General features: G+C 41.8%; 1 protein-coding gene across 3 annotated transcripts in view; it reads left to right on the forward strand.

Annotated features, from left to right (window-relative positions):
• Positions 1-21,209, forward strand: part of TRIM44 (tripartite motif containing 44) — a 117,727-nt gene that overhangs the window by 26,292 nt on the left and 70,226 nt on the right. For all 3 annotated transcript variants that reach the window (XR_008392946.1, XM_053673021.1, XM_037128220.2), the window contains exon 2: positions 6,394-6,471. Coding sequence is in view for 2 of the 3 variants with exons in the window: in XM_053673021.1 (XP_053528996.1) it covers positions 6,394-6,471 (78 nt within the window). In the remaining variant the exon portion in view is untranslated. The remainder of the gene's footprint in view (positions 1-6,393; positions 6,472-21,209) is intronic.

Here is a 21,209-nt window from a genome sequence, read left to right on the forward strand (position 1 = left end):
CAGCTGACAGTCTTATGGGAACTTCCATGTAGATAACTAACTTTTTTCTCTTGCTGCTTTTAAGATTTTCTCTTTATCTTTAACCTTTGGCATTTTGATCGTGATGTGTCCTGGAGTGGGCCTCTTTGCATCCATCTTGTTTGGGATTCCCTGTGCTTCCTGGATTTTCATGTCTATTTCCTCCACCAAATTAGGGAAGTGTTTTTTCATATCTATTTCCAATTTCTTGCTCCTTTTCTTTTCCTTCTGGGACCCCTATGATGTGAATGTTGGCTCTCTTGAATTTGCCCAGAGGTTACACTATCCTAATTTTTTTGGATTCTTTTTTTCCTTGTTCTGATGAGTTCCTTGTTCCAAGTCATTGATTTGATTCTCAGCTTCATCCATTCTACTGTTGCTTCCCTGTAAATTGTTCTTTATTTCATTTAGTGTATCCTTCATTTCTAACTGGATCTTTTCTGGGTTGTTGAGGTCCTCACTAAATTCCTTGAGCATCCTTTATCACCAGTGTTTTGAACTCTGCCTCTGATAGATTGCTTATCTCCATTTCGTTTACCTCTTTTTATGGAGTTTTGTCCTGTTCTTTCATTTGGGTCCTGTTTCTTTGTCCCCTCCTTTTGTCAGCCTCCCTGTGCTTGTTTCTATGTGTTAAGTAGAGCTGCTTTGATTCCATGTCTTGGAAGTGTGGCCTAAAGTAGTAGGTGTCCTGTAGAGTTCAGTGGCACAGCCTCCCCTATCGCCCAAGCTGGGTGCTTAAGGTGCGCCCTTCATGTGGGCTGAGTACACCCTCTTCTTGTTGTTGAGCCTTGGTTCCTGTTGGCAGATCAATGGGAGGGATTTACCTAGACCAGTCAGCTGCAAGGATGGCTATGATTGCTTACCACCAACCTCTGCCCCCTGTCAGGGAACAGCTGTGCAGGGATATGGTGGCGGTGCTCTGACATGGTCTGTGGCTGTTCAATGAGTGTGCTGGCTCTGGAGTTTCCCAGGTAGTGCAGACCACGGTCAACCCCCACCTGTGTTTTGCCTGAGGTCACTGTGCCTGAGCCATAAAGCAATCTGAGACAGCTGCCTCTCGTGCTGGGTTTGGATATACCCAGGTGAAGCCAAGCTGTGGCTAGGCTGGCTGCTGCTAGTATAAGGCCTGGGGCTCACTGAGGCCAGCTGTTTCTTGTTTGTAGTATTTAGGAAGTTGTGAAGCATGAACCAACACCAGCCATCCATACGGAAAAGCAGCTTCGGTGGGCCCTTAAGTTGGGAGGGGCATGGTCTCTAGGGGTTTCCAAGATGTGTCAAACAGTGTTAGCCAGGTCGATGGAATCTCAGATATGGCACCAGCTTGCCAGTTCTGTGGGCAGAGGGTTCAGAAAAGGGACAGTGGCCTCTGTTCACCTTGATGCCAGATACCCCAGTTTCTCCCTCTATACCACTGTCGCCTTTCAAGCAGCTACCCCAGTGCTAGAGCTCAGAGGGAATGAGTCTGAGTAGGTGAATCCATGCGTGGGTTCTTTAAGAGGAACTTTTTGGGGCTCTAGCAGTTTCTTCCACCAACTCAATTCCCACTGGATTTTACAACCAAAAGTTGTGGGGACTTATCCTCCTGGCACCAGAATCTCAGGCTGGGAGTCCTGGTGTGGGACTGAGACTTCCCGGCTCCTGAGATCCTCCTTCTGAATTTCTGTCTGCCACATGTGGGTGTGGCACTAGCCCGTTCTGCATCTGTGCCCCTCCTGCCAGTCTGGATGGATGTGGTTTCTTTAATTCTCTAGGTGTCAGACTTTCATTCCACTGGATTTGTGCTTCATCTGAGTGATGGTTTTCTCTATTTTACTTGTAATTTTGATGTGGTTGTGTGAAGAGGCAAGCCGTCTTCTGGTATGTATATTTTATGACTTCCGTATAATCCTTTTATCCATTTTGAGTTTATTCTTGTCTGTGGTGTAAGTTAGTAATCTAGTTTCATTTCTTTTGCTTATACCTATCTCATTTTCCTAGAACCATTTATTGAAGAGGCTTCTTTACCCCACTGTATGCTCCTGCTTCCTTTGTCAAATACCAAGTGACCATCTAGGAATGCATTGATTTCTGGGCTCCCTGTTCTGTTCCATTGATCCATAAGCCTGTTTTTTATGCCAGTGCCATGCTGTTTTTATTACAGTGACCTTGTAGTATAATTTGATATCAGGTTTTTGATCCCTCAACTTTGTTCTTTCTCAGCATTGCTGAGGCTATTCAGGATCTTTTTGGTTCCATATATATTTTTGGAATATTTTTTCTAGATCTGTGAAACATGCCATTGGTATTTTAGTAGGAACTGCTCTGAATCTGTTGATTGCTTTGGGTAGTATCTTCCAATTCACGAACATAGTATATGGTTCCACTTATTTGTATCTTCCTCAATTTATTTCCTTGATGTTCTACAGTTTTCCAAGTTTATCTTGTATTCTTGATACCAACCTCTTCTGATGTATGTTTTAATCTTGCTTATCTGCATCTTTGTGATTCTGGTTTTGGTATTTACTGGCTGTGTAATTTGGGGACATTGTCCGACTTCCACAGTTATTTTGTTACTGTGAAGTGCCAATGAAAGATTGTATGAGCTCTGTGATTTTTGGGTTCTTCTCTCCATTTTTTAATTTCCCTCAGCCATTTTCTCAAATATAAAGTGAGAATACACTATATTTTAGGCTTATTGTGAAAAACCAATGGAAAAGCACATGAAAGTGCTTCGGAAAGTAAAGAATATCTTTACATGTAAGGCCTTTTTGTTTTTCTCTTGTCATTATGAATCATCCATGGGGGCTGGCTTTTGTGAAGCACCCCACATCTCTGCAGACTGATCAGACCCTGAGGGGTGGGTGGGTGTCACGAAATAGCACTTCTCTCTTTTTTTATTCTACACGCTCTTAGTGGGGGAAAGAGGTGCATAAACAAGGCATGCTTACATTGAATCCCATGTTCTTGGAGTGCGTTGTGTGGGATGGAGGTGGAGAAGAGTGGTATCAGGGGAATCTCGTCTCTTTACCTCTCACAGTGCTTGCCCCAAGGACTGACATAGTAGAATCCACCCCTTAATGGAACCAAATGTCTACAAGGTTAGAATTAGCTTGCCTTTGGTTACTATTCTGGTCTACTTCTCAGTTAGAATGCAGGTTTCAGAGGCAGCTGTTCTGTTCTACCATAGTGGGGAGGTATGAGGGTACACTCTCCTGTTCCCATTCCCTTTTGACTGATGATGGTCCTCTGCAAACTAATAATTAACGAAAGCATGATACCACTGTAGGGACATTCATGCTTCAATACCACCTTAGACCTAGACAACCCTGTGCCACTGCCCCATACCCCATGCTTTAGGGGGCTCTCCTTTGGCCATACCCATCTCCTGGACCACTCTCCAGGTACTGAGGACCCGAGAATTACCAGACAAAATGTCCTGAACCTACTTCCAGGACCTGCAGCGTCCCTTTCTGAGAGCATCCTCCCAAAGGTGGATCAAGCCATTAGACCCCACCCCTGACACCTGCTTTCCTAAGTCAGGGTGAATAAGGGCAACTACTTGAGAGGGGAGCTCTTCTAGCTTGAATGTCTGTGTATAAGGCTTCGTGAGGCCCAGGAGGCCTGGGGTGTGGGAGGAGGAGGAAGGTGTGTTGGGGGCCCAGGACTGCAGCCCAGTCCTGCGTCTCTCAGGGGCAGGTCTGCCCAGAGGAACCTCTCCCTTCGGACCAACTGCTTATTTTATGGTTTCTTAAAAAAAAAAAAAAAAGAGGCCATAGAGAAAGGGTTTTTTTCACCGCCCATTTACAGTCTGAGTATAGCCGCCTCAATGTAGACCCTAGCTGATCTTTGAGAATAATTCTCAAAGAGGGTGGGGTGGGGAGCTGGAATGGTGGCTTTCCTGAAGGGTCAGTGTCTGCCTCCCCTCTGTCTCTCCCCTGGACAGGCAGTGCTGCCAATGCTTTGTTACAAGGAGAAAGGATTCTGCTGACGCACGGTGTTTTTATGAAAGAAGGCTAAGGGTTCCCTTATCTCTCCACACAAGGCACATCTGCCTGCACACAGGCTGTCTGCTTCTTAGGGATTCCTTTGTCGTGCTGTTTCCTTTCTGAGTGTTTTAAGGCAGTTTCATGCATTCCTTTCTGTTCTCTAGAGCCAGGGGGAAAGTCATAATATATCGGGGCTCTTGCTGAAAAGCTTAACATGGGCGCTGGCAGCTGGGATGTGGGGGAAGAGAGCTTTCCAGGGACGAGTGGCCTGCGTGTTTAGCCAGCGAGAAGCAGGTCGGAAGGGTGGTATCACCAGACGGGCTTTATTGTCTGGTCATCTCCTAAGAGCAGAACTGTATCTGTCAACTTAACCCTTTTTTAGGTACATCGGGTCTCACCCACACTCTGGTGTGTGACCTCTAGGTTTAAATTGGTGAAGAAATGTGGAGAGTTGTACATCACCATTTTTAAAATATAGATTATTAAAATCGAGAAACATAGCTAAAGTGGGACTATCAATCAAGCTGTGTTTGGGTATCAGTCTTAGTCCTGCTACATCAGACATTTTCTGTATAGGCTTGGGAGAGAAAGGAGGTTAAAGGGTAAAAAAAGATTTAGCCTTTAGTCTATTTTAATCTGTATGACAGGATCTTACTGAGTACGTATTTCCTGTTTTGGAAGAATTGGAGTTGGTTCCGAGTTCTTCAGGTTTGGGAAAGGTCACTGATTCTGTGGACAGTTCCAAGTAACAAGATATTTGTAGTGTTTGTTTATATGCTACTTCTGTTTTGCCCCCGCCACCACTAAAAATGGTAAGCATTTTACTTCTTCATGCTTCCTTTTTGCCGCTGGTAAAGTGCGGGTGATGATTCTACCCTATCCCACAGAGAAGTTGAGATTAGAAAATAAAACTAATTCATGTGGTTTTAGATTGTGCTACACACATTTTATTATTAGGACATTCATGTCTTAAGATTGTATGTTCATTCATTCCTTTGTTCAGCAGACTTTTTAAAAAACTTACTTGGTGCTTGGCACAGATACAGTGATGATAGATGTAGTCTTACCTTTAAGGAACTTAAAACATTGTGAGGAAGATAGGCAATAATAAAAAAATCTCATACATCTATTCTATTGTGTTTACCATGTGCCAGGTCCTGTTCTAAGGATATATTCTCTCATTTGACATATATTAGCTCATTTAATACTACTACAACCTTATGAAATAGATATTGTGTTTAGCTACATATTACAAAGAAATCAAGGCACAGAGAGGCTAAGTGCCTTGCCTAAGGTCACACAGGTAGTGGTAGAACTGGAACTTGATTCCAGACCTTGTCGCTCTAGAGTGTGTGTTCTAAATCTGTGCTGAGCAATACAGTAGTCAGTAGCCATACCTGGCTTGGGAGCACTCAAAATATGCCTAGCCACATTGAATTGGGCTGTAAGTGTAAATTTCAAAGACCTAGTATGAAAAAAGTACACAGAATACCTCATGTTGAAATTGCATATTTGGGATATACTGTGTTAAGTTGAATATATTAAACCTAATTTCACCTTATTTTTGTGGATACTAGAGAACTTAGAATTACATATGTGGCTTGCATTTGTGGGCTACATTGCATTTTTTATTTTATGTTTTTTACATTGCATTTTTATTGGACTGTGCTACTCTAAGTCATTACAATGCAATAACAACAGTAAACTAGTGGGTGACATTTATTGAGCACTTACTATGTGTCGCATAGTGTGCTAATAACTTTACAAACACTATTTTACTTAAGCCTCCAAGTAACTGTTTATTATCTCCATTTTATGGAAGGAGGGGAAAGTTTTGAGAAAGTCAGTAATTTGCCTGAGGTCAGTCAACTAGTTGATGACAGACCCCAAATTTGAAACCATTTATGTCTGACTTAAAAACCTGTACTCAACCAGCACACCGTGATACCATTTCCAATTATTATATCTCGGGGCATTTTGTGTGTGTGTTTATTCTGTGAAAAATATTTAACATTGCATACTTCTGCATTTGGTGTGTAGAAGGTCAAAATAAAAGTTGCCAGGTCATAAAACAGGCACCCCAGAAGGAAGTCTCTTCTGCAGGGTCTTGGCCCTCGGTGAACACCAGCCGGCCCAGTTGGGCACTGACGTGAAGCAGTCAGCCAGCCAGTACCAACTGTCTCTGATTTTCATTCCAGTCGTTCTCGCAGGTTGCTGGGCACTTCATGTCTCGGCCCTCTTTATCCATAGAGAAGATGAAGGGCGACACAGCTCTCCCTGGTCATTTAGTTTTCTCGGCTGAGAAAAAGAAAAAATTGCTTTCTGTTTCATTGTCCCATGAACATGCTGTTTGTGATTGAGAGACCAACAAAATGCTGTCTTAACGACTCCTGACTTTTCTTTTTTCTAGAGCAAAGACTCTGGCGGATTGAAGGCGGCGATGATAGAGTTGGTGGAAAGGTTGAAGTTCAAGAGCTCAGACCCTAAAGTAAGTATTGTTTTGGAATTTATTGGATATTGGTAACCCCATGTACAGGTATCCCCCACTTTCTGAGAGTTCACTTTACTCCATTTTGCTTTTATGAAAGACCTGTTTTTTTTTTTAAGATTTTGTTTATTTATTTTTAGCCAGAAGGGAAGGGAAGGAGAAAGAGGGGGAGAAAAATATCTATTTGTGGTTGCCTCTCACACGCCCCCTGCTGGGGACCTGGCCCACAACCCAGGCATGTGCCCAGACTGGGAATTGAACGGGCAAACCTTTGCTTCTTATGCTCAATCCACTAAGCCACACCAGCTAGCCAGGGCTACTACCTGTTTTCACTGACTGAAAGAAATCCAAGGAGAATTTTCGTTTTTATGAAGAAAAGTGAAAAGAGCCTTCAACCTTCGTTTTGCAATGACCTGTTACAGAGGCAGCACAAGCCCAAACAGCAAGTGGCCCTGCCAAGCTCCTTCCTGAAGAACTACACTCAGCATCTCAATACCAAGCCACTGTAGCTTTGAACGGTGTCTGTGAGCCTCTGTGTTTTATCTCCATTTATTTTGTGCAAGATGTGTCATAAGTATCAGAAAAGCCTGAGAGAGTTCCAAAGAGTGTTACACTTAGCGTAAAACTGGCAATTAAGCATCTTTGGTATGATTTGTAGGTAATTTTGGGGTATGGGAACACTCAAAAAATTTTCCATATAAATTAATGGTAATTGCTTCTTTACTTTATGCCATTTCAGCTTACAAAAGGTTTCATAGGGACAGGAAAACCTGTATTTCATTCTCCTTGAGCTAAGTTCGAGGGATGTTAACAATCATTATCAGCATACTGCATCAAGATCTAATTAAGCCTGCTCATCAAAAGCAGTGTTCTAATATGGGTAGAGATAAATCATCTATTTTTCCCTTTCTGTATTTTATGACTTCTAACAAATAATCATTGTTTTCCCTGAACTGCAGACAGGTGCATTTTTAATCTTCCGTTATCAGGCCTTTGAGACTATTGTCCTCTGTGCCCGTAAAACTCATCCAAAGGCATCTGAGATACTGATCAGCTTAATGCTGGAAACTGGAACAGGATCCAGACTCATCCAGTTGGTGTTCAGCATTAGCATTTTGTCTCCCCCCAACTTACAGAAGCCAGCTGCCCCTGCTAATGCTTTTGTCCTCAAGACCTAGAGTCTGGTCTGGGAAATGCTTTAAGCTTCCCAGCTTTCTTTGCAAAATGTTGGGGGCTATAGGATTCATATTCTGGGAGATGCCATACCAGGGTGGGGGTGGACTGGGAACTGAATACGCTGGAGGGCTTATGACTAACACAGCCTCCCTTCTACCCAGATACTTACTGTGGCACTTACCTGGCAGTGGTGCCAGCTGGCTCTGCCCGAGAACCAGAGCTGCTCACAAGGAAATTGAGAGAGGAGCGTGATTCTTTGGTTTTTGGTATCTCCTTTCTTTCATTTGAAATTCTTTATAGGTGGGATAAGACTAGCACTTCTTGAATACATACTAAGAGCCAGGCACTGTGGTAGGAGCCTTATATAGTTGGAAAAGTAATTGTGGTAAATATATATAGTGTAGTTGACCTTTCTAACAATTCATAAGTGTTAAAAAGGCATTGGCATTAAGTACACTCAAATTGTTTTCTAACTATGACTACCATCTGTCTCCAAAACTTTTTTATCTCGAACTGAAATTTTGTACCCCTTAAACACTAACTCCTTATTGCACCTCTTGCATATGTGTGATTACTTTAGCAACTCCATAAAGTAGCTTATTATTCCCCTATTATTGATAAAGACACTGAGGCTCAGAGAGGTGGGGTTATTTGCCCCAGATCCAGTGTAATTTAGAGCTGGGATTCAAACTCTGACACCAGTGCCCATGCTCTATCTTTTATATCACGTTGCAGACTGAGCCCTGGGTTTTGTCTGTTTTCTACCCTGTGATCACATTGTACCTCTTTTCTAATGGGAAGTACTAAATGAGGCAAGGCCGTGGAAGACGGCAGGCTTTTCAAAAGTTGGCTGCGGTTACCGGTCACAAAATAATGTTCTCTTCATACGGCAGTAAAAGTATTGGGACATTAGTAGTTTTCTTGTCTTCAGGTATAGTTAGGGTTCTAGAGGTGGAGAGTATCTTGATAGATAAACAATTGGGGTAACCTTTATCACTTTTATTTAGCTCTATGTAAAAAGATCCCTGGTATAAGTAGTTTTTGTTGTTTTTTTTTAGTGAAGATGAATCAATTAATTATTAAAGATCTCCGAAAGCTTTTCTTCTGAGTTTCTCTGGTTTCTGGGACAGCAGCTGTAGTGAGGGAGACAACCGCGTGTTTTGTTTCTGCCACATCCACATGTTTTTAGGCAGGAAGCTCGAGGGGATGTGTACAGATTACACCGAGTGGCTTCTCTGCACGATGATAAATACAGGTAAAGCGCTTTGGGATCTTTTATGAATGCCTGTAGTACTTCTGGTGGGAAACTTGCCAGAGGTGAAAGAATTGAGTGGTCCTGTGAGAGCAACCCACGGAAGCCTCAGGATTTTCCCATGATGCACCATAAGCTAAAGGATATTTGTTAGGGCCTGGCTTGATCTTGGATATGCGTATACACAGTCACCTCTCTTATTTTTATCTTGCCCTGCATTATTTTCCACCAACCAATTTTATTTCCAAGCCTCTTTCTGGTCTGTCATATGCATATGCTGTATACACTTGGAGCCGGCTTGAAGAAGGACATTGTAATTACAGAACGACTGCCAGATCACAAAGTGAGAGGTGGTGAAAAACAGGACACTTAAATACTTCATTTCTGCAACAAAGAAAATGTTTCCCTCAATAAATTGGTGTCTTCCAGGAAAGTGTTTAGTCTGTTCTGTTTTCCCTTGGAACCTCACCATCCCCTCTTTTTTTCTTTTTTTAAGTTGGCCTATTTAAGAAAGGCAGAATCTCTCAAACTTTGTGACTCGTTATTCCTGGTACAGTAGCTTCACGTAGACCCCCGATCGAGTCATGGAGCACTGAGCACTGTCTCTGCCTCGCTTCTCCACACTTCCCTGAAGCATCGCAGAGCTTGATTTGTCCAAGCACTGAAGTCTCCTGGGGACTGAGTTCATTTCTACCTGCAGATTTTTCCAGGGAGGAGTGGTAGATGCCTAGATTAACCATTTTTTAAATTTAAAAAATAATACATGCTTATAGATTAAAAAAACAGATACCCATAAAGGAAAAGTAAAATGAATTTCCCCCACGTTGACCACTTTAACAGTTTTTCCTGTAACCTACACATTTCCACGTGGAAATACACTTCTAAGGGTTTTTACAAAAATTACACTATACCTATAGTTCTATTACACAGAATACCTTAGACATTCTTCTTTGTCAATAATACAGACTTAATTAGATGCCTTATTTTGTCCAAAATATGTACCACATACCCTCTTTTCCTTCAGACTAGTAGTTCTTAAACTAGTGTGCATGAAATCACGAGGAAGACTGATTAAAAGATAATATTAGGCCACCCCCCCCCACTGGGTTACAAATTCAGTGGGCCTGGGATGGACTAGAGGCTGTACTAGACCTTGGCTGTGTTCCTTCTGTCTGGTTTTGATTTTTTTCATTCTTTTGAGCAAATAGCCATAAGACCCCTCATGAATAAGTCCAAGTGATTTCAACTTTGGAAGAAAGTGTAATACATAAAAATCTAGGCTTAGAAAGCAAATACATTGAACCAGGGTAGCAAAGGAGTAGGGAGGGGGAAGAGAGGCGAACTGAGTAGTCCCAGCTCAGGCTGCCTGAGATGGCAGGATTCCTTTGAACAGTCATGTCCGATAGAGAAATAGCAAAGCTAGAAAGAGGGAAAGGGGTCCTGATCGGGGTTTAAGAGGACGATCAAGGTCCGTGCCATGGTCCGAGAGTGGGCTGAGTTATAAAACCAGAGGAGCAGGAGATGTCAAATTCCAGACACTAGGGGTGAACCTGAGGACAGGAATCAGCCAGTGATGGTTGGTAAGTAAGGCACAGGGCCAGAGGAAGTTGTGTGCGTGCATGTTGCCATGGTGAGCCCTGCTTCAAAGGGAGCATACATCCAGAAATCCGGAACTTTGTATACAGTGGAAAGAGATTGTTTTTAATAACAGACAATGTCTATTTTGTGTAATTGGAAGTGGTTTTTTCAATTATAAGACATGCTAATGTACTTGGCATGATCCAGTTTGCAAACATCTTTTTCGGTCAAACTTCCCAGAAACATTTATTGCACAAAATAGGATTTTTGTCGGTAGATTCCTTATACTTATTATGATACACTTTCAGGAAATTAAAAGGTGTAATTAGTCAGGGTGTGTGTGTATATGTCTATCTGTCTGCCTATACTTGGATTTTTAAGAAATTTAAAGTGTTCTGAGTTCTTTATAGCTTGCCTTTGCAGTGACTAGGCAGTTACCTTTCACAGTTTACCCAGAGGAAACTGAAGCTTGGAAAATGCGTGATTCTGTCCCCTTCCCCCTCCCTGCCCAGTCTCTCAGAAAGCACCGAACCGAAAGCACGGTACGCGAACTCATGTAAACTAACCTCTTACTATGAAGTTAATAACAAGCACTTTCTCTATTATACACTGGTTGTTTTTCATTTCATCTCAGATGTGCCGTTTGTTGTGTCCTATAGCTGGCACGTTTGAAACAAACAGTGAAAAACACAGTCGTGTGTCTTGTGTGCCAGAGTAATCTTATAAGAAGTTACCTTTTTATTTATTTATTTATTTTTTTATTTTTTATTTTTAAATATTTTCTTTATTTATTTTTCGAGAGAGGGGAAGGAAAGGAGAAAGAGTGGGAGAGAAACATCAATGTGTGGTTGCCTCTCATGTGTCCCCTGCTGGGAACTGGCCTGCAACCCAGGCATGTGCCCCGACTGGGAATCGAACTGCGATACTCTGGTTCACAGGCCCGCGCTCAATCCACTGAGCTACGCCAGCCAGGGAGAAGTTACCTTTTTAAAAAGTGTCTTCAGTCTTGAACCAAGTGGTTCCCATTACATTGTCTGACTGGAGTGGTATTAAACATGGAATGTGGTCATACCAAGGCTGTCTGAAATATAGCAGGGTCTTTCCTCCTATTTTCTTCAATTTTTAAAGATGGTCATACTAAAGTGGGAGACGAAAGATTTGTCTGGCAACATAAAATTAGTTAAATGGATCTGATAATTATTTTCTTATTTTTATTTAGCATATACATAGAATTTTATAATTATGAGGGAATTTTACCATCCTCTTTAAATAGCTGACATCATTGAAGTGTGGAACACAGCCCAATTCTTCACTCTTTTATGCTAATCAGACTCCTGCTAAAATGATGTAGGTTTTGTATGTACAAATAGTAATGGGTATATGCGAAACCTAACTGGGATTCTGATTAGCAGCGTCCTGGTGTTCACCAGGGTCGAGCCAGCCCTGGTGCTGGTCCTTATCGTGCCACAGGACAGAAGCGTTTTCCGAGGCAGTGTGCATTCAACCCGCTGAAACCGAGAATTGAAGTGCCTCACTTAGCAGGTTGACTTGTTCGGAAGTGTTCCTTCAGTTAGAAGGTTATTATGATTATTGATCTCTTTCTGTACTTTTTATAAAAAAGAAGTAAATAGTAACCTTACAGAGTGTGAATTGTGTTTATCTGTATCTTCAAGCCCTATTAGCGTGCTACCTGGCACAAACTAATAGATATGCATTAACTTACTATAACACCTATGAAAATAAATATTATTTGCCCTGTTTTATGAGTGAGCGATATAAGACTTAGAGAGGTTAACTAGCTTGCTAGTACGTTTTGAGACCAGGACATAACTTCAGATTTCTCTTACTCCACGTTCTTCCCTGCACTGTCGTTGAACCCTCGGACGAGTAGATGTGTACACAGGGAGCCTGCCATCCCTGGCAGTGTGAGTGACCACTTTCCCCTCACGCCCTTCTTTCCCTCTCTTTCCTGGATCCTGCAGTCACAGTTCCCCACAATCCTAGGGCCCCAGACCTGAAAAAGAGCCTTTTCCAGTAGAAAATCTGGGGCAATGGCAAAGGAGCCATGCCAGCTCCAGAGCATCTAGCCCTGGCTAAATGAAAAACTCAGACGAGTGCTCAGTAGCTTCCCCTTGTTGATGGAGGACACCAAATGGGAAAAGTATCTGTGCTTTCTCAGGTTCTGTCTAAGCCCTGAGGCATGGAATCCACATAGAAGCCAATGTGGCCCCTTTGTATCTTCTGTATCCTCATGGGTAGCAGAAAGAGGAGACGCAAACACCTTGCTGTCCTTCACCATCTCCCTGGCTTTTTAAAAAAGATTTCATTTATTTATTTTTTGAGAGAGGGGGAAAGGAAGGAGGAAGAGAAGGAGAGAAATGTCAGTGTGTGGTTACCTCTTGCACGCCCCCTACTGGCGACCTGGCCCACCACCCAGGTATGTGCCCTGACTAAAAATTGAACCGGTGACCCATTGGTTCGCCTACACTGAATCCACTGAGCCACACCAGCCAGGGCTCCCTGACTTTATTAGAACAAAACAACTTCTCTCTTCCTCTGTCCCTTAATTATGAAAGTAATAGATGCCCTCTGTAGAAAAATGCAGAAAATTGAGGTAAGGAATTTTACATATAAAAGAAGAAAGAAAAAAAATCAGCCATTCTTCCACTCTCTGCAATGGTTTGTAGACCCTGAATACTTTTAAAAATACAGATTCTTGAGCCTCACCCAAAGCATCTAGTTTGGTAGTTCTGAGATCTGCTTTTTAATATGCAGCCTGGATTATTCGGATGCACAAGGTGAATGACTACATCACACCATGAGACATGCTTATGAAAAAACTGGCTAATATTATGGCGCTTCATCTTTCAGGCAGAAAATGGGCTTTGCCTTTCAGATAGAAATAGTTATATACGCACCCATATATAACTATTGTGTGTATGCACACATAATTTGTATTCTACTTTTATCACCTGTTATCATTCCTTATAAGTGCACGCACTTTTATCATTGGAATCCAATTCCAAATTTGAACCCCAGTTTAGAGAACTAAAATCCTGAAGACACCCTGTCATTATTGCCTAATGACAGTTTCACTTATAAAGCATTTTTGTTTTCTTCCTAATAGATTCCATGTGGTTTGTTTTTTTTTCCCTTCTGGTTTATCTTTTTTTTTCCTTAAGCAGGTGTGATAGAGTCACAGTCTGAGGCACAGTGGTAACTGAGTTAATGCGAAGAAAAATGCAGTCACACAGTTGACCCCGAGCTATCCCTTTCACAGCATCTGCCTCCCCACTGGTCACGGTGTCTCACGTGATGTGCCTGAATGAATAAACGTAGGGCTCAGTGGGAAGTCTCAGGCTATCCGTTCCGATCCACCCCCTCCCACTTTGTAGATGAGGAACTAAGGTGCCAAGAGAGTAAAGGTTCATGCCAGAGGTCACCCAAGCAGTTTTGGAGGCAGAGTTGGAGCAGTTTGACAGCTCTTATGAAGGGCTACAGCTCCGTAGTTTTCCCCAGTAAAGAGAAGTTTTGTTCATTTGGCTGAGATATAGAGAAACTGGAACCTTCATAGATTTTTGGTGAGAATGTAAAATGGTGCAGTCATTTTGGGAAGCAGTTTGGTAGATCTTCAAAAGGATAAACCGAGATGCCATATAATCCAGCAATTTTATTCTTGGGTATACACCCAAGAGAAATGAAAATGTATGCCCACACAAAAACTGCATACTTGTTCATACTATGCAAAATATGTAAACAACCCAACCGATGAAAGGGTGCGTAAAATGCAGCGTATCTACACAGTGGAATACTATTTGGCAATAAAAAGAAATGAATTACTGATAAATGCCACAACAAGGATAATCCTCAGAACATGCTAAGTGGAAGAAGCCATTTACAAAAGACCAAATATTACAGACTTCCACTTTATGGAATGTCCAGAATAGGCAAATTTATAGAGAGAAACGGTAGACTCACTGATGCCTGAGGCTGAGGGCGCTGGAGGGCTGGGGTTGCAGGGTGACCGTAATGGATAAGGAGTTTCTCTTTGGGTTGATAAAACTGCTCTAGAATTTATTGTGGTAATGGCTGCACAGCTCTGTGAATGCACTAAAAAAAAAAACCAACCAGTTGAATTATCCACTTTAAGTGGGTGAGTTAGATAATAGGTGAATTATATCTCAATAAAGTTGTTGAGAGATTTACTCTCTGAGTCAATTTTTTTAGCCCCCTCACTTGAAGAGTCAGCAGTGAGTAGTCTTTTTCTCTCTCTTTCATCCCTGAGACAGGGATGAAGGTCAGAATCCTGCTGTTAGCCTCAGTGTGTGTGGGGAGGGGCAGTATTTGACAGGGTGGGGCAGTTATTAACAGCTCAGGCTCTGGAATGAGACTGCACAGGGACAGGTCCCATCCAGCGTTGGTTGCTTTGAGATCTCAGGCAGATTCTTTGCTTAAACTCTCCGTTTCCTGGGGGTGGGGGGAATGGGGGGTGGTGTTTGTTTTGTTTTTTCAACTGCAAAATAGGGGGTAATAGTACATATTTCATATGGTTGTCAGGAAGATTAAATGAGATAATCCACTTAAAGTGCTTAGAGTACAATATCCTGTAAGTGGTGGCTGCTTTTTCCTAATCCTGAGAACCATCGCTGCTTCCAGAAGAAAGCGAGAGTGTGTGGAGGCAGCTCCCCAACCAGCCCCTGGCCCCCAGCCCTCAACCCCATTGTTCAGGAGACCTTCTAACCCTTGCAGAGAAAAATACTTTGACCAAGTAATACTTCCCAGGGTTAGCAACACAGATTGCGGGTTTTAAAGGGCTCCTACTACCTCTTTGACTGATAATGACATGAAAATTGAGTTAAATTTTCATAGTTGGGACCTCTTGGTGATGCTCCCTGGCTGCCTGGCATGAAGTTAGTTCAGTGTAGCTCTGTTACCTGTTCAAGCCAAGGCAGTCCGCCTTGGGAGTGTGCAGCTGTGTGTCCATATATTCCCAATAGAAACAGGAAATCAATGCAAATCAATTATGTTTATTATTATGGAGCAAATTCTAGTTAGCAAAGCTGCCTGGTGCCAAATTAAATGGAATTAAGAGTCACAATAGAAATTGTGTCCCATTTAAGAGACCCATTAGGAGATATATCCCCACTTTAAACACCACTGAGCTTCTTGTTCCCTTTTTACTTCTCCTTCCCCCTGCAGCATTATCCTTTGGTTTGTCTCTTCCTGTTGGAGCCCCAGAGCTCCTAATGGAAGCACTGCGGAGATTGACTCCAGGCATTTTAAAACGAGGGCTGGACATGGTTTCTGAGCTGCCTGGTGAGCTGGAGCGTTGTTAGAAAGCAAAGGGATTGAGCTTTTAAATGGCTTAATAAAATTAATACATTGTGATGTCCTTCTCCCCCAGTTCCAGCTCCTCTCGGCACTGATAGAAGACTTGATAATTTACTCTGCCAAAGCTTGAAGGGCTGATTACGTGGCCAACATAGAGAAGGGAGTGGAGCTGTCAGGACTCCCCACACCAGCCACGCTTCACGTTTCCAGTGCAGGATTGTATTTGACATTTAATTTAGGAGCCTAGATATAATACTTCACTGCGATAATAGTGATAAAAACCACCCAGACTTTTATTTAAGGGCCTACTTCTCCCCTGGCCCTCTCCTTTTCCCCTTTCCTATAAGTTCAACCTTTTGTTCAGCTAGGAAATAAAACAGGTTTGCTCGAGGAAAAAGATATTTTCTTTGATGGATTAAGGCTAAAGCTATACAGTGCAATTCTCAGTCTACCTCAGGTCTGTATGTAGATGCTTGTAAGTATATATACAGTGTTTCCTCTATACCCACAGGGAATTGGTTCTAGGGCCTCGATGGATACCAAAATCAGAGGAGGCTCAAGTAAGCCTCATGTAAAATGGTAAAGTATTTGCATATAGCCTATTCGCATCCTCTGGTATACTTTAAATCATTTCTAGATTACTTATAATACCTAGTGCAATGTAAATGCTATATAAATAGCTGTTATTCTGTACAAGCATACCTCTTTTTATTGCACTTCTGCTTTATTGTGCTTCACAGATGTTGTGTTTTTTACAAGTTGAAGGCAAGACCCTCTACCAGCAAAAAGATTATAGTTTGCTTTATTGCAGTACTTGTGTGGGGGAGGAACAAACTTTCCTCTACCCTCAAGATTCTTCTGGCTGGTCTAATGATCAAATGGACACAAGACAGATTAGCAAGAGAAAAAGAACCAACTTTAATACATACATACGTATGGGAACCCTGCATACACTAGCGAGTCAGAGACCCCACATGCAGGGAAGGTTCAGAGGTAGAAAAGGGGGTTGAGTTATATAAGATATTCTGAGCTAGGGATGGGTCCTCAGAGGTAGAGTACCTTAGGGGCCTCAAAGGATCCTTGCAGGATAATTAGAAGGGCAGATATTTAGTAAGTAAAAGCTTGCCCTGCTATATAGGTGGGTTGAAAAGGTTATCACTGATAATCTCTTATGGGCAAGGTCCCTAATTTGAACTCTTCTAGGTGAAGGGAGGGGAAGAAATTTCTCTTGAGCCTGAAGCTAAAATTGCCTTTAGCTCAAAACAATCTGCATATCACAGAAACACATCTTGCAGTGACTCTGAACCTCCCCCCGTGACCCACCCCACACTTTAGTGCAGTGGTCTGGAACTGAACCTACAATATACCCAGGTATGCTTGTATTCTTTAGGGAATAATGACACAAAAAGTCTGTACATACTCAGTACAGATGCAGATCATGGGCCTAACTATATGGTACACACCAGCAGCAACATAACATTTTTTTTCCAAATATCTTTGATCACTAGTTGGTTGAATCTGCAGATGCAGAACCCTAGATACAGAGGGCCAACTTTGATATAAAGTTTTAAAACCATGCCTCTTAACTGATGGATTCTGCATTTGGCCAAAGGGCAAATTCCATCTGGTCTCTGTGGCTATGTAGAGAACTTCCATTTCAACCCAGTGATCCAGTTGATAACTATCCCCTTGTTGAATGGCCGTTTACTGTTATAGTGGGTGAAGTAGATTCTGCGGTACCTCCTTAATTTCTACCTCTCTACCTGTCAGTCACACATTATAATCCCCATTTTACAGGTGAAGAAACAAAGGTTTTAAAGGTTGAATGAATTGTCCAAGGCCACAGGGCTAATGAAGCCAATACATTTCCTTTCTGTGATTGCTATATGGAATTAATAGTTATAGGAAGTTCTTAACCTTTTACCTGTAGAAGATGTATTGGGAGTAAAATGCCAATATAGAGTTTGTCCAGACTTTCAGGGGGAAAATTATTTTGAGCAGGACAATTTCCTTTTATGGTGAAAGAGCAGAGACATTGGAGTCCATTGACCTGAGCCTATGTAGTGGCACTTCTCTCTATCACTTGATTTGTCTGAGCCTTCAGTTTTGTCTGTAAAAGAGGACAAATCATACTAGATTTTTATTAATGTATACCCTGAAAACAAAGTTTGCAGAGGAGATAAGAAATGATGGGTAATGACTGGTATCATGGCTTCGGAGGCCTGAAAAGTATTTTATCCACTTGAGTTAGTTAACAAGCCCTGTGGTCCTTAGATTAGCAGATGGTTAGCTGAAGTGGGTGTAATAGCGTTTCAGCCTGCAAAAGAGAAAAAATACAGTAAGTCTCCAACCTCATCACCAGGTTCTGCGACTTTAAGCGAAATGACGTATAATGAGACAAGTTTTACCACAGGCTTAGATATAAATATAAACGAGAGTTAGGTTTCTGTGGCATCTTAGCAACATTATGATGAAATGACATTGAATGAAATGACATTATTAATTGAGAACCTGCTCTATGGGGGAGGCAAATGGTGAGATCGAGGAGCTGACTCAATCTGCAGACTGGGTGTAGGCCCTGAGGGGCAGAATGTGACCTGACTTTCTGTGAAGTGGACCATGTCTGATCTTATCAAACTAGAAAAGGTAGCTGTTCTCCCTGACAGCATGTGGCCATTTACTAAAGTTGAGGTAAGGAGCTACTGATTGACATCCTTACTCTTAAATGCCTAGGATGTGTGAAAAAGTCCTTCCTGTGTTCCTTTGGGAAATGAGAATCTGTGCTCCCAAGGGTGTAGACTCTCTTTCTCTTAATTGGGGGCGCTCTGTCTGTGAGAGCTCAGTAGGTACCACATGAGAAGCACCCAATAAATGTTTACAGTGACTGTTCTTTGCATTGGTTCTGCTGATGTTCTTATGTGCCCAGAGAGTCCTAAGTTGTTTCCATATATTATTTTGTGTAAATGTCACAAAAATATCAATGAGAAAAATGTTATTACCCCTCTTTTTAAAGTGAAGAAACTTAACCTTTCTGAGGTTCAGAGCATAATTAGCAGAGGTAGTCACTACTCAAACTTCTTTTCTCTACCATAGCTATAAACTATAAAACAATAAAACTACAAGCTTTACTGTATTCTCTGTAGCAAAAAAGATGCAGACAACACAAGACCTACATCTCGGTGCCCTTTTCTGAATATTCCTGGTGGCGGGCAGTTGTTTGAGTTTCGTGGTTTCGATAGTTTGCAAATAGCCATAGCTTTGCAGGGATGGTGTTTGGGTAGAGAATGGATTGGAAGTCTTCAGGAGATAAAATGGCCTTTCTTTGTGTATTCAAGTCTAAGATGCTTAAAATAGCATAATTTCTGTTTATTTGCCCCCTGAAACTTTCAGCATCAGTTTTCACCTCCAACTTCTTATGCAATAATTCCTGAAGCAGAAGCTGCCCTTCTAGTTTATGCCCAAGTTATGGTGAAAAGAAAGCAAGAAAACAAGGTGGATTAGAAGCTATTGCTCTTATTCTTATTTGTTACAGGTCCTGGGTTTCTCTGGGGATTCATTTTTCTACTTTTATATTTCTATAGGGGAGTTACCTAGAATTTTTCTGTTCTCTCAGGAAAAGCGATGCCCAGAAGTTTGTAATTGCTTTCTTTATTGCCACCCTGGGGTCAGGCAAAGAGAGAAGCATCTTAAGAGCAAGCAGTAGTATTGATTCAGAGTGAGTCCAGCATCCTACTGAACTGTTCTCTAGTGCCTCCAGTTTGGTACCATGACACTGGCTTACACATCAAGTTGTCATGACAATAAAGTCATAGCAGCAGACAGCATGAATAAGCAGCCTTGCAAGGCGAGGATGCTTAGCAATGGTCCCATAGCCATAGTGGTTAGATCTCTGTCTCTCACACTAAGAGCTGCTTGTCATTCTGCTGTGACTACATCTCTCTGATGACTGGGGGCACACAGTTGTGTTCCACTTCACAGCTGATTAACAGATTCAATTCAAGTGTTTATTAGGATCTTTCAAGTGCAAAGCCTCCAGGAAACATGGTCCTGAGCCTCTGATGTTGTGTATGTGCACACAAATGTGTTTGCATGTATATTTATGTCTGTATGTGAGGGAGGGAAAACTGTGAAAGGGAAGAGATTCAGAAGAAGCATATTACAGAGTCATGTGCATGAAGCTGTTAAAGAACAGTTGAGTACTTCGACTCACGTACCAAAATTTATTGTCTCAGGAAGAAACACTCTTATAGAAATAGAATGCTAGACTATTCTGACTGAAATATGGGGCTCCTGCCTGAGAGAATGTTATTCTGAGAGTCAAAGCCAAGCCAAAGACTAGATAAGGAAAGGTAAGGTTTAAACACCAAGGAGGAGGGAGTGAGGGGTACATGTAGTTACTAAGTCTGAAGGGCAAAAGGTGGGATTTGAGGTCAAGTATAGAAAGCCAAGAATTCAGGGCCAAGTGGGGATGAAAAGGAGAGAAAGCTGTTCTAGAACAAGTTGGAGGTATGATAAAGATCTTAAACAGTTTCTTTAAATCACCCAGAAGCTCTTTGTGACTTAGAATTTTGTTTCAGCCTAATGCTACAGGCAGGTGGGACTGGGTTGAAGGGCCTCGGTGACGTAGGCTGGAGACATTGAGCATCTTTTCTGTGCTATTTGCCATCTGTGTATCGTCTTTAGTGCAGTTTCTGTTCATGTCTTTTCCTATTTTTAAATGTGGTGGTTTGTTTTCTTATTGTTGAGTTTTAAGTGTAGTCTTTGTATATTTATCAGATGTGTCTTTTGCAAATATTTTCTCCTAGCCTCTGACTTGCCTTCCTATCTTAACAGTTTCTTTCACAGAGGAATTTTTAAATTTTAATAAAATCCAGCTTATCAGTCATTTCATGGATAGTGCCTTCAGAATGAAACCTAAAAAGTTGTCATCCTACCCAAGGTCATCTAGATACTTTTCTGTGTTATCTTCTAGGAGTTTTATAGTTTTCCATTTTCCATTTAAGTCTGTGATTTATTTTGAGTTAATTTTTGTGAAAGAGGTCAGCCTCGTGGCCAGTTTCTGTCTTGTGTGTGTGTGAGAGAATGTCCAGTTGTTTCAGCACCATATGTGAAAAACACTTCTTTTCTCTGTCGTTATTGCCTGTCCTCCTTTGTTCAGAATGAGTTAATTATAACAAGGTCTGTCCAGAAAAAGTCCAGCCATAGTTAATATAATGAGACTTTATGTGACATTGGTGTAACATGGCAGACAAGGAGAGTGGACTGGAATGGGCATGAGTGAACAGTGATGACTTCACTTTACTAGTCAGTAGGAGCTGTGGACACCATTAAATGAGCATGTGTTATGTGGCTATCACATTCAAAATGACTGAGCAAATAGAGCAACAAATCTGTGTCAGAT

This window comes from Artibeus jamaicensis, unplaced genomic scaffold (assembly GCF_021234435.1).
Source record: "Artibeus jamaicensis isolate MK-2021 breed Jamaican fruit bat unplaced genomic scaffold, CSHL_Jam_final contig_797, whole genome shotgun sequence".
Classification (NCBI taxonomy): domain Eukaryota; kingdom Metazoa; phylum Chordata; class Mammalia; order Chiroptera; family Phyllostomidae; genus Artibeus; species Artibeus jamaicensis.